Below are 18,214 nucleotides of genomic sequence, written 5' to 3'. Positions count from 1 at the left end.
CCCAAAGTGGTTGGGGGTGGTTGTAAAAGCTAAAAAGCATTACTCTGTCTGGTGTGGAGTAATTAATTGCAGTAATGGCAGCCTTTCCTTTGTCCTTTGTCGCCATATTGTCCAGGAGTCCTTTCTTCATCAACGTGGATGTGTTCGGTTTTTCCCAAAAATGTTCCTATACCGTTCTTGCCTTTTCTTTTAGGAGTGCCTTGGGGATGCCGAGGACAGAATCATCCTCGGCTATGTCTCAAGGCTATTTGGACTTTCATTGTATGTCCTCGACTATATCCCTCCTCGGCTTGGGTCTTGGGCCCTAATGTAAAGTGAGCCAGAGTCACAAATTCTCTGACCCCACATATATATATATATATATATATTGTTAAAATATGTTTCTGTCCAAAAAAAAAAATAGCGTATATTTTTTAAAAAAATTATTTTTTATCTATAATTTTAAATTTTAAATAAAATACTAATGGTTACATGATCTTAATCTAAGTAAATTAGTTATTTTATCCATGTTTCTAAGGTTTTTTTTTTTAATTTTTAAAATTTTTACGTGTCTTATCATTTTAAATCTTTTTTTTTTTTTTTTTTTGCAATATGGATTAGACCTTGTTTTTTAGTGTAGTATTTAAAAAATGTGAAGAATTAGATTACACTATGTCTGCATCGCTGCAATTTAAGATGAATTAGACCTCTTTTTTTTTAGTGTAGCATATGTTGCTGCAATTTAAGATGCATTAGACTTTTTTTTTTATATATAATACACTACACGTAAAAAATAATGATTATATGGATAAGATGAAGAATTTGGATTGTAATCAAATAAAGATTTTTATCAACTTAGAAATTATAGGAGAAGAGAAATTATATATAAATATATATATTTTTTTAATTAAATCTAAAAATTTTAAAAAATTTCTACAATATGGTGAAGCCACTTGGTGCAACTACGGCGTCTAAGCTCAACTTTTATTATATAGTATATGATTTGGGTAAATTACAAATTACACTTCTATTAATATATATGAAAATACATTATTTAGAAATTCTGCTACTGCTTTAGCTATAAAATCCTAAATGTTTAATTAAGACTAAATTGCAAGTTACATTCTTAGAGTTTGTGATAATTTTAAATTTGACCCATAAATATTCAAAATTTTGATTCACTCCCCTCACGTTAAGTATTGTTTAGATTTCCTTATGCCTGCCAATTTGTCGTACCTAGTTGTTCATTGAGTGCCACTTCAACTCATAAATGACATAGGTTTTTTTATTTTTATTTTATTTTATTAATACAAAATAGAAATTCTATTATAATCTAATCTAAGTGTATATATATGCGAAACTCCTTTTTGAATACTTGAACCCCGGCCCTTCTCCCCTCCTGCTCCCCCTCTCACACCCCACTTGTAAAGTGACTATCGCACTAAGTGTTTGTAGTAATATAAATGACATAGTTTTAATTCGATTAAACGACATCATTTTGTACATGTCAGTTAAAGAAATTTATTTTATTTTCAATTTTAATCCATTTTTCCATCAAATTTTCATTTTTCTCTTTATTTTATTTAGAAACTACAATACTCATATAAGGAAAAACTCATATCAAATATAAAATCCTAAAAAACTGAAATCCACAAAATCCTTTTTATGATTTCTTGAGAACCGAAGAGAGCACAAGATTCCAAAACCAAAACAATGTAGTAGTACCAAACACTCAAATTAAATCTTCAAAAATGATGAGAAGTCAGAGATCAATATTATTTTAGGGTAAAAAAGAAAAATAGAGTGAGACTTGATGGCAAACCGATATGCCTAAACGAAAATATTTACACCCCACAGCAACCCATCTCAGCAACCAACCGAGAAAGGCTTGAACAAGAATCCGTTTTGCCACCAGGCATGCTTCGGAGTTTTGGTTTGCATGTGGGATTGTAAGCGAGGATTAGTGAAAACGATTGAATTTTGAGAGACATCTAGATGTTAGGACTTAGGACTCATGACTTGTGAAAACGTAGAGGCTTTGACAAACTTTGAGAATGAATTCATATGAAAAAATTGAATGAAGATAATGGATATATGTTAATTGTAAAAGAAATCAAACATGAAAAGCAAGAAAAACAAAATCAATTGTATTTATATACGAGTTCCTTAAAAAAAAAAAAAAGGATAAATGCCCTTCGTAAAAAGAGATGATATCTTCTGCGCTGGTTTTATGGGATCATTGTCTCACAGGTATATGAGTCCCACACGATCTTCTCCCTTAAAAGGTTTATGAGAAAAATCAAATCCTACTTCTCATGTGTAGAGAATGGTTGTGCTGAGGGGAGCTTTTAAGGTTAGACTCAAAGCTAGATCTTACTTCTCAACCATCATGCTTTGAATTGTTGTAGATAGCAAAGACCTGGTTCTTCAAGATGGTCCAGACTGCTCGTTCCAATTCTTGCCCAATCGGTACAGTTTATTGCACGAAATCAGGTAAAAAACTGCCAATTTTTCTAAAAAAATAGTGAAAATTTTATTAGGGTTTTTAGTATTTTATTGATATCTCATCTGTTTTAACTCCAATTTTCACCCGTAAACTATCGTTTTGAAGGGAAACATATGCCCTGCAAGATAGTCCAAAATTCAACACGATCCAACGGTCAGAGTAAAAAGTCAACCTTTTGAGGTATTAATTGTTGTAAAATGGATTTTTCAATCATCATGACTTTTTTTATTCACCGTTCAAACACGTCATACTTATTTTTACCCTTTTTGGCTTTGAAATTAATAATTTTGCATATTTTTCCAATTTTTTATTTTTATTTTTTGGTCTTTGATTTGATGTGTGAATTGGGGCCGGACAAAATACGGTATCGATAGATTAGATGAATGATAGGGATATTCAATTTTGTGTGTTAGATGCATGTTAGGATATGCCTAGAGTGTGTAGAATAATCTATTAGAGGACCCTTTGATGGGGTTAGGATTTGGAACACAATAAATGAAGGCCGATCTATGGGTCAGGTGAAGTTGGGTGCTTAACACCTTCCCATCCTTTACCTAAACTCTGAATACATGCTCTGGTAATCAGTCTTTCACATAAGGGTGTTATACATATGATTTCCAGACCTAATCTATGTAGCGATTCCATTTTTACCCTTTACTCGATCCACTCGACCAAGTGTACTTCCCACAAGAAAACCACTCGTCGTGGACGCTTACACCCATAATTCAAAAATTGGAACATTTCCCTATAATAAAGTGTAGGCCTTGTAGATAGTTGTCGCATATAACCCCTCATCCCCGAGGTTGGGTTGAACAAAGAATCGAATTGGGTGAAGAGAAGTTTATGAATCGAGTGAAAATGAAAAATTGTAAAAAAAAATGTCATGCAGTTTTTGAGGAAAACCACACACCCTATTTTTTAATGTAGTTAAAAAAAAAAAAAATGTCGTTTTGTACATATCAACAGAAAATTGTTTTAGTTCATTTTCTTATTCTAATCAATTTTCCATCCCTTTTTCATTTTGAAAAAAAAAAATAACTCAAACTAATAGAAATGGCCAGCTTGATTTTTTTAGTTACTTTGATTAATAACACAATAATTCATAACATGCATAATCTTACTACTACCACACCTCAAAAGAGACAAGCCTTGTGGCGGCTGTGTTGCAGGCCATATTTGTATGATGATGATCAATTTCAATAGTAAATAATAGCTTTACGTTTCGACTAATACATGGTCAACACCCTTTATCAAAAATTAAGAGAAAATATCTAATTCTTATTAATTAATCAAACTAATTACCATTCTGTTTGTATATAATACGAACAAAGTAAGAGAGCAGAAAGTTGCTGCAGACCTGCAGTGCCAACGACTACAACTAACATACTAACTTAATCTTCATGTTAATTACAACATGACAGCTGTACAAGTCATAGATCGTAGGCTACAAGAAAAAACTGATTTTGTATACAAGTGTCACCATTATGGTATCATTGGTCACATCAAATCAAATTTTGATTAAGAGTGTAAGTTTGCATTTAGACTTCCTTTGAAGAATAAAAGTAGTCCTAAGACTACTCAAGTTTGTACATACCACAAAAGCATAAAACATTTTCTTAACAGTACGAAGAATATAAAAAGAAAAATCAATTCATTGCCGACAACTTTACTAAATTGATATAACTGTAAGGTAATATGCGTAAAAGAGTCATGTGGACCCATGAACAAAGTCATATTTTGGCCTTGGGGTGCTGCAGCCTCCTCTGATATTTTTTTCAAGAAAAATTTCCTTTACACTAAGGTTAAATTAGGATTTAGTCCCCCACTTAATTAACTTTGCCCCCTCCCTCCCAAATCTTAGCCCCTGGCCCTTAAATTAAAATATGGTGCAAGAAGAAAACCTAAAGATCAACACTACACAACCCAAAAAGTTAACAAAATAAAATAAAAAGCCTATTATTAGCCAAACCAATCAGATTTTAATTCTTAAAAAAGAAAAACTAAAAACGTAATTTGAGATGAGAGAGAAAGAGAAAGAGGGAGTGTCTGATTTCTGAAGAACTAAAAGAGAAGCACAAAAATATAAAAATAAAACTGAAAACAAAACCCCAACTTTGGATTGCCCTTCAGAGCTTCACTCATTGGTATTTTCTCTCTCTCTCTCTCTCACATAATATAATTAGACAATTGATCACAACTTCATGCAGAGCCAAGATTTGTTGTTGTTGTTGTTTTTTTTTTTTTTTTTTAAAGCATTTTCTGCAGTCTAGAGGAAGCCGTGCACTTCTAGCCTTCTAAGGAATTTTTTTTCACTTTTTTGTGTTTTGTTATTTGTTCCCCCTCATGAAGTTCTCTATATGATGAATTTTAGTAGAGTTTTTTTTTTTTAATTTTTTTTTTTATAAAGTTTCAATTTTTGACATCCCCATCTGAAATTCTAGTGGAGTTAAACGTCTTTTAAACTTACATTTTTTGTTTTTTGTTTTTTTTTAAATGATGGACTTACATTTTTTTTTTTAATTTACGTTTAGTTTAATGACTCCAATCTACCTTTTAATATTTGCTCTTGTTTCTCAAAAAAAAAAAAAAAAAAAACACTCTTAAAAAGTTACCTTTTAATATTATACAATATGTAAATTCAAAAATTAAATAATTATACAATACAAGATATAAATACATTTTGTAGACACCTTATTTTATAACCATTAATAACCTTTAGTCCCTGGTCCCAATGATGAGCTTGGCATATTTCAACTAAGGTTAATTAAAGTGTTCTCAATGGTTCAAATGTAATTATAACTCAAAAGTGTTCAAATTCTTTTGAAAACGATGCTGAAAAATGACATTTTCTCACTATTTTGACTAAAACTTTTTAATCATAAATAATTTGTAAATGTGGCTTTTTTAGTTGGAAATTGGACATCTTAAGCTTCAACTTGGACAAAATAAATTTCCTGATTCAGATTTAAAATGATTGAATTATAGCCATTTGAATTTTGGGTCATCAGTGCAATCGGATTAGGGTTCTAATTATTCACCGTCACGAGGCTATGAACACAGCCTCATTTCTAGAACACCATGTTTTCAAATTTAGGGCCCCAAAGTTTGACTTTTCGGGTTGGACAACCCTCCAGACCCTTGGGAACATCCAAAAGCCTCTAAAAGACCCAGAAAACTCTAGTTTACTTAGATATATACTCACCTTATGCCTCCATCCAAAAACCTATCTAGAGAGAGTTAATTTTTGCCTCCATATGTTCTAAAACCCAATTTTCTATTTTCTAATCTCACACATAGCAACTTTTCACGTTTTCTAAGTCTTCAAAACTTCTTTCTCTAACAGTGACTAAGGTAGAAACTAGTTTTTAACTTTGTTCTCGAAACTTTTTTTTCAAAATATTTTGTTCTTGAGTTGTAATTATTTTAGTATTGTTGGGTTCTTTAATTTCTTTTGTTCTCTTAATCCAAATCTATGTTGTAGGCACTAAGGGAGTTTGTTAAATAACCTCAAATCTACGATCCTTAAGCAATGTATGGCATCCATCCCATGATCTACTACTTTGCTTAATATGATCCATATGAATCATGTGATGTTGTTTGTTTACAAGCCTATGTTTAATTTGTTTATTTTCTGTTAGTGCAAACATAATAATAATAGATATAGCACAAGAGAAATATAATTAAAAAAAAATTATATTTATATATATATATATATATATATATTTGTAAATATTATTTATTTGGAAGAGATTATACAACACTATTTGGACTAAGGTGCAACACTCACTTTCTTTAAGCAAATTCAAGCTCTCGGTTGGCTAAACTTTGTAATCGGTGCACAGCTATAAATTTTTGTGTAGTTGAATATTACTCTTATACTTGTGGACTTCATGTTATGGTTTGTTCATATATATATATATATATATATATAGAGAGAGAGAGAGAGAGAGAGAGAGAGAGAGAGAGAGAGAGAGAGAGAGAGAGAGAGAGAGAGAGAGAGAGAGAGAGAGAGAGAGAGAGGTGAGAAAAAATGTAACTATTATTTGAATGATTATTATGATTTATTGATAATAATTTTTTTTTGAGAAACAAACACACACACACACACAAGGGAGAGGGAAAAGGGTTATAACACAAAAGCACACCACAACTCCACTCAAAAGCTATGGTAACTTTTAAGAAAGGATGAGGCAAGTTATACTACACACAACACACTCTCTTAAGTAATGTGGGACTTTATTGATAATAATTAATAAAACACAAAGGAGCTTAACTATTATCTATACTACTATTTAATGGGCCTCCCCTGTTTGGACCGGATTATTTTGTTCTAAAATACCCTTACAGCCTATGTTTAAGTATGGCCAAAACTTGAGGATAAGCAACATTGAAAAAATATATCTATAACTCTCACCTAAAACATTTCCTACAAAATAGGATCACTCTCCCACTAACCCACTTCTTCAATGCAACTATACATTTGTTGTTGTTGTTGTTGTTTTTTTTTTTTTCCTTAAAAAAAAAAAAAAAGTCAACCCCACGTTTATTTAGGGGTGTCAATGTTCGACCCAACCCATGAACACGACACAAACCCAACACGGGTTTTTGTGGGTTAGGGTTGGGTTTTAATGAGTTTTGGTCATAAACGGGTCGACCTGAAAGCGGCACGATAAGAAACGTGTCATAAGTGAGTCAACCTGCGTAATCCGCAATAGACATGTTTGACACGCCAATTTATTTGTGTCAACCCGAAATGACCTACATAACACAACCCACTTAATTCGTATAACAAATAAATATTCATTTTATTTTAGATTTGTTAAATACCTTTTATATCCAACATATATTTTTTTAAAAGAAAAATGAGTAATTACAAAAACTTATGAGGGATATAAATGAAAATTGAAACTTTACAAATCCTAGATCTCTAAACCCTACAAACCCTAAATCTCTAAACTTTCTTATAAATAAATATATATATATATATATATATATTTTAGCTATACTACTCACTCTACTATCTTATAGACTCACGCCGAATTCTCAAACTAAAAGTCTCAAACTGGTTATTGCTCTCTCTTTCTTTCTCTAATGTGTTTAGTGACTTTTAGAATTAAAGAAATCGTTTTTTTTGGTGTTTCAAAATTTTGTAGTAATTTTTTTTGCATAATGTTTTTGTTCTATAAACTTTGAACCCATGTGCCGTTATTAATATATGAGATATATTAATTGTTGGTTAAGGCCATAGTTGTAGCTTTTATCTTATGCCATGTGTTTTTTTTTTTTTTTTGGTGTGTGTATTAGTGTTGGACACCGTCAGCATATCTTGCAAGTGGGTTTATTGAGATAGTTTATAAACTAGATTTGATGGGTATTGCTTTTAAAACCATTGAGGCATGATCACATTTTGTAACTACAAATACTTTATATATATATATATATATATATTTGGCATAGAACTTGCACAAATGAAATTGGATGAGCTTGTAGAAGATGTTATGAATTTGGCCATTAACAAAGAGTCTATGGATGATAATCGTAGTCATAGTCAAGATTAGTCTATTGTTTACTCCAATTCTTTCAATATCGATACTTAGCATTTGGCGAGTTCCAAGGATATTATATTTTTGTTAAACTTTGTTGTTTCATTTTTGTTGAACTATGTTATTTTGAATTTGGGTTGAAGTGTATGCACTTCTTTTAGTGTGTAAAGAACTTATTTCTAGATGAATGTTATATTTTTATTGAACTATATTACTTTGAGTGTGAGTTGAAGATTTGAAGTGTATGCATTGTTTTTGGGATGTAAAAAAATTTTATTTCTACATGGAAGTTATATTTAATATTATGTAGGTTGAAATGGGTTGTGTTATATTCGTGTCAACTCAACATGACTCGTTTATTAAGTATGCTAAATGGGTTGGGTCAGGTCAACCCGCCTTATTAACAAGTCGGGTTAGGGTTAAAGGATCATGACACGATTATTAAATGGGTTGGATTAGGGTTGAGCCATTTAGTCGAATACTCCTACTTCGACATGACATGAACCCGACATACTAACCCGAATTGACACCGGTTTATCTTCAAAGAAAAAAAAATTAAAACATCCTCAAGTTTATCCAAAAAAAAAAAACTGAACAGATATATACAATTTTGATTACAATTTAAACTGCTTTTAACTTCTTTCTAAAAATTAAAAACAAGAAACCATCTCATAAAAAAAAAAAAAAAAAAAAAAAAAACCAAGAAACCTAATTGAAAAAAAAAAAATCCCCACATTTTATCAAATAAGTTATCTACCCTATTACAAAAATTACAAAAAAAAAACAAAAAAACAAAAAAACAAAAAAAAAAAAAAAAAAAAAAAAAAACAAAACAAAACAAACTATCCCACGTTCTATCCAAAAAAGCCTACCCTAGCCACTTTTTTTTTTTTTCCCCAAATTTGTGGATAACTACACGTTTAAAAACTCTTCAATCAAAAAAAAAAAAAAAAAAAAAACTCAAGTAAAATTCTAATGTTCAAATGCTAACATTAATTTCGAATAAAACTACCACTCCCCCACAATCACAGATTATCTGTATATATTAAGAGGATTTCCTAAAAATACTCGATAGCTTAAAAAACACCCCACGTATTTACCTTCCCCACGTTTTCTAAATTGAACTTCTCACAAAAAAAAAAAAAAAAAAAAAACTTCCCATTACTCTTTTATGTGTACAATAAAAGTTCTCAGTAGAACTTTTCCCATTACTCTGTTACGTGTACAATAAAAGTTCTCAATATAACTTCTCACAAACAAAAACTCTTCCTATTCCTATTATTCCTAATTGAAATAGAATTTTTGTCAGTTACACATCTACAAAAACTCTTCTCAATCGTTTATCAAAGATTACTATTCCTATTCCTAATTGAAATACAATTTTTGTCTGGCGGCTAATTCTTTGTATAAAAGTAGCATGCGTGTGATTTAATTGAATAAAAGAGAGAAACATGCCAGAAACTAGAAGAGAAAAACACATTATTTGAGTGCTACATCCGTTGAAGTGTGCTACAGCTGAAGTGAAAAAAATTGTTCTACATCCTTTGCTTTATTTCATTAAAAGGTATGTAACTTTTCTTCAAGGTATCGTTATTATTATTATTTTTTTTTTTTGGAGAATTTGTTTATGGTTGCTAAATCCACTAACCATTACAAATTTACACATGCTATATTTAAGAATCGGTGCATCATTTTTACTTTCAATATTTTTATTTATTGTGTTATTTTGGTGTTTGAACCTTTTTTTTACCTCACATCTCTCTACATTGTATTTTTTTTTTCCTTTTTATTATAGACTTTTCTCTACAATAATTTCTAACATGATCAAAAAAATAAAAATAAAAAACACAACAACCATGTATTTGTTTTGTTTTGTTTTTTTTTTTTTAACGCGGGATGACTTTTTTAGTGGATTGCATAAAGGCCAAAGCATCGCAGTTTGGTGTTAGTTGAGTTTGGAAGAGAGAAGAAGTTAAAACTTGCATTCAATCATGCACAACTCCTTAGTAATTCTTTGTTTTGTAAAATAAATAATTGCTTTATTATGTCTAAGTTTATTGATATGTGTAACACTTACATTCTTTAATTAGCTTATTTTTTGGGATTAGTGTTATAATTTTTCACTTTTTTCAATGTGAGGTTTACACTTTTTGATAGATCAATAATTGCACATTTATTCCATTAAAAAAAAAAAAAAACTGCACATTTTTTTTTAGTAAATAGTAATACTTATTAGAACACACACGAAAATAGTAATATTAGTGTTTTAAACCGGGTTTATAATACATTACTAACCAGAGTACAACTACAAAAGGGCCTAACATTTGTAGTTGTAAACTAGAGTTATAAACAGCAGACACTGGACACACAATCAATGTGGGATAAAAATCCCTATTTTTAGAACCACTAATACGACCAAAACAAATTCACACCCAAATATATGATTTCTTTGGTGTCATGTCCCCTACCCATTGATAGCAAAATTTTATCCTGAAAAATATAAAATAACCTTATTTAGGAGAAAGAAGGGGAGAGAGTAGGAAAAAATTAGGAGAGAATTTTATTTATTTATTTATTTTTTAAAGTGATAATTGATTATCCTATTCAATTTTTATTAAGACTTAAGTTTGTACTTTTAAGTGTTGGTGTTTATGAATAGTTAAAAGTCTTAAATTTCAGATAAGTGTTTTTTTTTTTTTTTTGGGAGAAAGAAATTTTAGATAAGTTAAAACTTAAAATTTTTAAGATTTATTAAGTTTAGTTAAGGAGTAACCGATTAAGAGAGATTTCTAAGAGTACAGCTTGAATTACAAGCTGTAGTCCCATTTGCAATATTCCAAAAAAATAAATAAATAAATAACGATACCTTGAAGAAAAGTTACATACCTTTTAATGAAATAAAGCAAAGTTTGTAGGACAATTTTTTTCACTTCAGTTGTAGCACACTTCAACGGATGTAGCACTCAAAGAACGTGTTTTTCTCTTCTAGTTTTTGGCGTGTTTCTCTCTTCTATTCAATTAAACCACACGTACGCTACTTTTATACAAAGAATAATTAGCCGTTTCATAGAAATTGTATTTCAATTAGGAATAGGAATATTAATCTTTGATAAACGATTGAGAAGAGTTTTTGTAGATGTGCAATTGACAAAAATTTTATTTAAACTAGCTTATAATCACATGCATATGCACGGATATACTTAAAAGGTACATAGTATAATTATTACATATATAATTTAAATATTATTATAGTCATTCTTATAGTTTTTTTTTAACTCTTTAAAAAGTCTTGTAAGAATGTTATAACGCAAAAAATGTAAATTGTTTATTTTTTAAAAAAATATTTTTATGTTCAATAATTCTAGAGTTTTTGATTTTTATACAAAATAATTCACTTGAATAGATATTTATAATATGGTTCCATTTGATTCCAAAATTAAGAAATAAGACTCTCTCTAAATATAAATATTTAAGACACATGGTGCAAAATTAGACTTCAATTGTAGAATTTAATTAGATTTTCTCTAATTTTTACCTATTAATATATATATATATATATATATATGTATATAATGACTTATAAAATTTGAATTGTTTTTAGTTATACAAAAAAAAAAAAGGCTCATAAATATAAAATCATTCAAACTCTCTCTTCCTCTAATTTTATATATAGTGTTAAATATATGATTATATTTTTTATGATTTATTTATATTGAATTCCTCGTTCTCTACACTAAATTAACTCATTTGACACAAAAATTTAAAAATTTCAATTAGATGGGACACGTGACGTAAAATTAAGTTTTAATTGAAATCCAATTTGAAACCTAATTGAATTTTTTCTTAGTTTTACCTATTAATATATATATATATATGACTTATAAACTTGAATTGTTTTTAGTTCTACCAAAAAAAAGGCTCATAAATATAAAATCATTCAAAAATTATGTTTTTTATGGTTTACTTATATTGGACTTCTCGTTTTTTTACACTAAATTAACTCATTTAGCACAAAAATTAAAAAAACTTAGATTAGATGGGACACATGTCGCTAAATTAAACTCAAATTGAAATCTAATTTTTACATTAAATTAACTCACTTGGCACAAAAATTAAAAAATTTAGATTAGTTGGGACACGTGGCACAAAATTAGACTCTAATTGAATTTCAATTTGAAATCTAATTGGATTTTCTCTTAGTTTTGCCTATTATTATTATTATTATTATTATTATTATTATTATTATTAGAAATAATAGGAATAGGAAGAGTTTTTGTTTGTGAGAAGTTATATTCATAATAGAGTAATGGGAAGTGCTTTTGTTTGTGAGAAGTTTTATTCAGAAAACGTGGGGAAGGTAAATATGTGGGGTGTTTTTTAAGCTATTGACTATTTTTAGGGAATCCTCTTAATATATACAGATAATCTGTGATTGTGGGAGAGTGGTAGTTTTATTTGAAATTTTAGCATTTGAACATTAATATATTTACTTAAGTATTTTTTTTTTTTTTTTTTGGATTGAATATTTTTTAAACATGTAGTTATCCACAAATTAAAAAAAAATTAAAAAAAAAAAAAGTGGCTAGGTAGGCTTTTTTGGATAGAATTTTTTTTTTTTTTTTTTTTAAGTTAAGAACGTGGGTAGATAAATTTTTTTTTTTTTTTTTTTTTTTTGGTTGTAATGGGGTGGATAACTTATTTGATAGAACGTGGGGATTTTTTTTTTCATTAGGTTTCTTTTTCTTTTTCTTTTTTTTTTTTCAATGAGATGGCTTCTTATTTTTAATTTTTAAAATGAAGTTAAAAGCAGTTTAAATTGTAATTAAACTTGTATATATCTATTTATTATTATTATTTTTTTTTGGATAAACTTGAGGATGTTTAAATTTTTTTTTTCTTTGAAGATAAACGTGGGGTTGATTTTTTTTTTTTTTTTTTTAAGGGGAAAAAAAAAAGGCAACAACAACAAATGTATAGTTGCATTGAAGAAGTGGGTTAGTGGGAGAATGATCCTATTTTGTAGGAAATGTTTTAGGTGAGAGTTAAAGATATATTTTTTCAGTGTTATCCTCAAGTTTTGGCCATACTTAAACGTAGGTTGTAGAGGTATTTTAGAACAAAAAAATCTGAGCCCAACAGGAGAAGCCCCTTAAATAGTAGTATAGATAAGAGAATAGAAGAAGTGGGTTAGTGAGAGAGTGATCCTATTTTGTAGGAAATGTTTTAGGTGAGATTTAGAGATATGTTTTTCAGTGTTATCCTCAAGTTTTGGCCATACTTAAACGTAGGCTGTAGTAGTATTTTAGAACAAAAAAAATCTAGTCCAAACAGGAGAAGCCCCTTAAATAGTAGTATAGATAAGGGAATAGAAGAAGTGGGTTAGTGGGAGAGTGATCCTATTTTGTAGGAAATATTTTAGGTGAGAGTTAGAGATATATTTTTTCAGTGTTATCCTCAAGTTTTGGCCATACTTAAACATAGGCTGTTATTTTAGAACAAAAAAATCTGGTTCAAACAGTGGAAGCCCTTTAAATAGTAGTATAGATAAGGGAATAGAAGAAGTGGGTTAGAGGAAGAGTGATTCTATTTTGTAGGAAATGTTTTAGGTGAGAGTTAGAGATATATTTTTTTAGTGTTATCATCAAGTTTTGGCCATACTTAAACGTAGGCTGTAGGGGTATTTTAGAACAAAAAAATCCAGTTCAAACAGGGGAAGCCTCTTAAATAGTAATATAAATAGGGAATAGAAGAAGCGGGTTAATGGGAAAGTGATCCTATTTTGTAGGAAATGTTTTAAGCGAGAGTTAGAGATATATTTTTTCAGTATTATCCTCAAGTTTTGGTCATACTTAAATGTAGGCTGTAGGGGTATTTTAGAACAAAAAAATCCGGTCAAAACAGGGAAAGCCTATTAAATAGTAATATAGATAAGGGAATAGAGCTTATCAAATTTTTTTTTTTAAATGATAAGTTTCAAATTTGAAGTGTGAGAATTTTTTTGTGATAAAGATAATCTCCTTAATTTAAAAGATAAAATAGTTTAGACAAATATGTGGGGTCCACCATTTTCAAGTTATTACAACTATGTCATTAAAAACAATTTCTGAATTCTAAAAACACCTCTTTAGCTATTTTCAAAATTTTATTTTAAATCAGAAAAATAGGATATAGTTTTTTGAAAACTGTATTTAGAAATATTAGCTAAACAATAAATTCAAGTGTGGAACCTATCATTTTATGGATATCTTACAAAAACAAAAAATTATGTTTAAATACTCTTACCAAACTCACTCTTAGTTTTCTTCTTCTTCTTCCCAAAAAAAAACTTAGTTAAGCATCAACGTGCGTGAAGTATCATTACCTCAAATGAGTGCTTTCCAACTAGACAGAGAATCAGATAACCCTTCGAATTCCACAAACAAAACATTAGTGTGTGACAGTATACACATTACCCCACTTCCATTATACAGTTTCACACCTATACACAGTACATAACATAAGCTTACGCTACATTTACCCTCTCAATTTTCACAATCTCTGTATATGAAACTCTCTCTCTCTCTCTCTCTCTCTCAAAAGTCTCTGCAACCCCAAGGAAAAACCCAAACTTCCAAAAATGTCAGCACCAACTATCCCCGACTTCCTACTCTTCCTCCTTCTCCACCTCTGTCTCTTCCACACCAAAACTCTCCGAGTCCAAGCCCTCACTTCACCCACAGATATCTCAGCCCTCAAATCCTTCAAAGCCTCAATCAAACCCTCCTCTATTCCACCTTCGTCTTGCTTAGCCTCTTGGAACTTCACCACCGACCCATGTACCGTCCCTCACCGCACCTCCTTCACTTGCGGCCTCACCTGCAACCCTGACTCGACCCGAGTCATCCAGCTCGTTCTCGACCCAGCAGGTTACTCAGGTACACTCACCCCACTCATTTCTCAACTCTCCCAACTCACTTACCTTGACCTCTCTGATAACTCTTTCTTTGGCCCTATACCTTCTTCCATTTCCTCTCTTTCAAACCTCCAAACCCTTAGTCTCCGATCCAACTCATTCTCTGGCTCAGTCCCTGTATCCTTTGCCAGCCTTAAATCTCTTGACTCGTTGGACCTTTCTCACAATTCTCTAACTGGGTTTCTTCCAAATTCATTCAACTCGCTCTCAAACTTGAGAAGACTCGATCTGAGTTACAACAAACTCACTGGGTCGCTCCCTAAACTCCCACCAAACTTGCTTGAACTCGCTCTAAAGCACAATTCTTTATCTGGGTATCTCTCAAACTCGTCTTTTGACGGGCTGACTCAGCTGGAAGTGGTGGAACTCAGTGAAAACTCTTTCACGGGCACACTACAACCTTGGTTTTTTCTCTTGCCCTCACTTCAACAGGTTGACTTAGCCAATAACAGCTTCACACGTGTCGAGGTTTGGAAGCCCGCCGGTGGCAACAGCAACCTCGTGGCCGTTGATTTGGGATTCAACGGCATTAATGGGTACTTGCCTGTGAATTTCGCTAGTTATCCTGTGTTAGCGTCTCTAACACTTCGTTACAACCGAATACGTGGCAAAATCCCATTGGAGTACAGCAAGAACAAGTTTTTAAGGAGGTTGTATTTGGACGGAAATTTCTTGATCGGAAAGCCTCCGGCGGAGTTCTTCGCCGGCGGCACGTCAGTTTCCGGTAGCTTGGGGTACAATTGTCTACAGGGCTGCCCTGCTTCTTCACAACTGTGTGTGCCTTCTCAGAAACCCAATGCTATGTGCAAACATGCCTATGGTCATCATGGTGATGAAAAACCAAGGTCCTAAATGGTCAGATAATTGTCAGTCATATATTTTTATTTTTATTTTTGTTCCTTCTTAGAGAATGAATAAGAAAATGTATCGATTTGAAATGCTTAACATAGAAGCAAGCTGTACCAAAAAATTGAATAAGATAAATATTGATATAGGCAGGTACACATATTATTAAAATCATAGGGATGCTTGTACATAGAATATGGTAGTTTTTTACATATATTTTCTGATCAAGTTTGTATCTTTGGTTAGCTTTACTTTACCTCTAGCCTTGATTTGCAATTCATGAATGGGTTAAAAAAAAAAAAAAACCTTAAACATTCTATTAGTCCTTGAATTTTAATTCATAAACAATTTTAACCATTAAATTTCTAGAAACATCTCACTAATGATTTCTTTTAAAAAAATATATATATATTGTAAGAGAAATTGTGAAAAAAGTGTGAGCAGGCTGTCCAGTACAAAAAAAAATGTGTCTTGGATCTTTCGTTACAATTTGGCAGAAATGTAAACTGACCGTGACAGAAATGTTTGGCATTTTTTTCACTTTGAGTTCGGAGAAATTTCCACGTGTTAACTTTTATAGTGAAAGCATCTCTCTCTCTCTGCATAAATGTGGATAACCTGAATGTAAAATTCGCCTTTTGTTTTTTATTTTTACTGCTACTGAGTACTGACTGTGTGTGTCTTTGTATGGAAAACCACAATAAACTCATAAAGCAAAGTCGTTAAATGCAGTTGATTTTGACATGTATCGTTGATGATGATGCACTTTCTTATTATTTGACGTATGCTGTGGCTGTACCGTGTCGGTGCTACCGACGACTATCTATCAAAAATGTCATATTTTTCACTAATTTTTATGACATTGCTTTGTGCATAAACGTCCAATCTTGAATTGAACCTTCGAAACAAAGCTACCATTAAAGACCGTCAATTATTATACCAAAATTACACCCGTGTTTCTAGTTATGCTAAGTTATTAATGGAAAATATTAATGAGCAGTGTATGGTGTCAATTTAAGATGAATTATTGAAAGGATCTAACTAAATTTTAGAGAGAGAGACTGAAAATACGGTTGAAATGATAAGCAAAGTTTTAAAAAATTAGCGCTAATGACTCCACATCTTATAAACGCTCTGTTTGTTTCACTGGAAAACTTTCTGTAAAAATAGTTTTCCACATTTTTCAGTGTTTGGTAGCACACAAAAAACTGGTCAACGGAAAACTATTTTTAGTCAATGGAAAATCTTAATAAAAATAAGACTTATTTTCTATAGGTTGTTTTCCAAATATTTTTTTTGGAAAACAAGCTCTCTCTCACGGTAAGCTCTCTCGCTTTTTATCTCTCCCCTTTACTTTTTCTCTCCTCACATCTTCCCTGTAATTAATTCTGGTCTCTCCTCTTCCATAGATCTCTCTCTCTCTCTCTCTCTCTCTCTTCCCCTTTATAACACAGTTCTTTGATTTTTTTTTTCCACTCACTGATCTGTCAATAGCTCTAACTTGCAAAAGAGAACAAATTTGTAGTGGTAATTATTTCATTCCTCTCTACCAAAATCCCAATTCTTTGCTTTGAATTTCAAGCTTGATTTTCTTTTTTCTCTAAGAAATTTTCGGTTTGATGGATTCCAGGTAGAAGTTGCTTCTTTTTCGCACATAAAAGTGCAAAAGAAAAAATAATAATAATAATATAAAAAAAAATAAGAAGAAGAAAGAATGAATGAAGTAAAATACGAAAATTTTAAACATGGTGCCTATATGGCTCTAAATTGCTTTTACATAGGACAATCTTTACTGTAAATTAATAATATTTTTATATAATGAATGATAATTGTTTAGGAAAATTGCATTTGTTGGCAGATACATTATACAGATACTATGTAGTGATGATATATTATGCAGATACATTATGTAAATACATAATTTAAAGTAATATTGAAGACTTGTGGTTGACCATAGTAGACAATTAGTGTACTAGCAAAAAGAGTAGACAATTAAAATTTATTATTATTTGTACTTATTAAAGATGTATTTCCCTATCAATTATATATATATATATATATAGAGAGAGAGAGAGACAAATGGTTGATATATATATATATATATATGCGTGTGTGTGTGTGTATGTATGTATGTACGTACGTACGTTATTGTCCATATATATGAGTAAGATGAGTGGTAGAGATCATGAAAATTTGACAACTAATTTTGATTGTATCTGTTGTCAAAATTTTAGTATGAAAACCAAATTCATTCTTGGTTTTTTATTTATTTATATTGATTACATTAGTTGATTTACATAATACACATGTTTTAAATTATATAATAAATATATAAAAAAATTGTATACCAAACACTAGAAAACATTCTCAAGGTCATTACCAAACATC

At 30.6% G+C, this 18,214-nt stretch overlaps 1 protein-coding gene across 1 annotated transcript; it reads left to right on the top strand.

Moving 5' to 3' along the window:
• The first annotated feature begins 14,535 nt into the window (after window positions 1-14,535).
• LOC126705952 (leucine-rich repeat receptor-like serine/threonine-protein kinase BAM2) lies at window positions 14,536-16,002 on the top strand. The gene has a single exon (XM_050405193.1). The coding sequence runs from the start codon at window positions 14,645-14,647 to the stop codon at window positions 15,830-15,832; it is 1,188 nt and encodes a 395-aa protein (XP_050261150.1). The 5' UTR covers window positions 14,536-14,644; the 3' UTR covers window positions 15,833-16,002.
• Window positions 16,003-18,214: the final 2,212 nt, after the last annotated feature.

The sequence above is a fragment of the Quercus robur genome, chromosome 11, assembly GCF_932294415.1.
Source record: "Quercus robur chromosome 11, dhQueRobu3.1, whole genome shotgun sequence".
NCBI classification, from domain to species: Eukaryota; Viridiplantae; Streptophyta; class Magnoliopsida; order Fagales; family Fagaceae; genus Quercus; species Quercus robur.
Note: the sequence above shows the minus strand (reverse complement) of the source record. Positions and strands in the feature narration are given on the sequence as shown.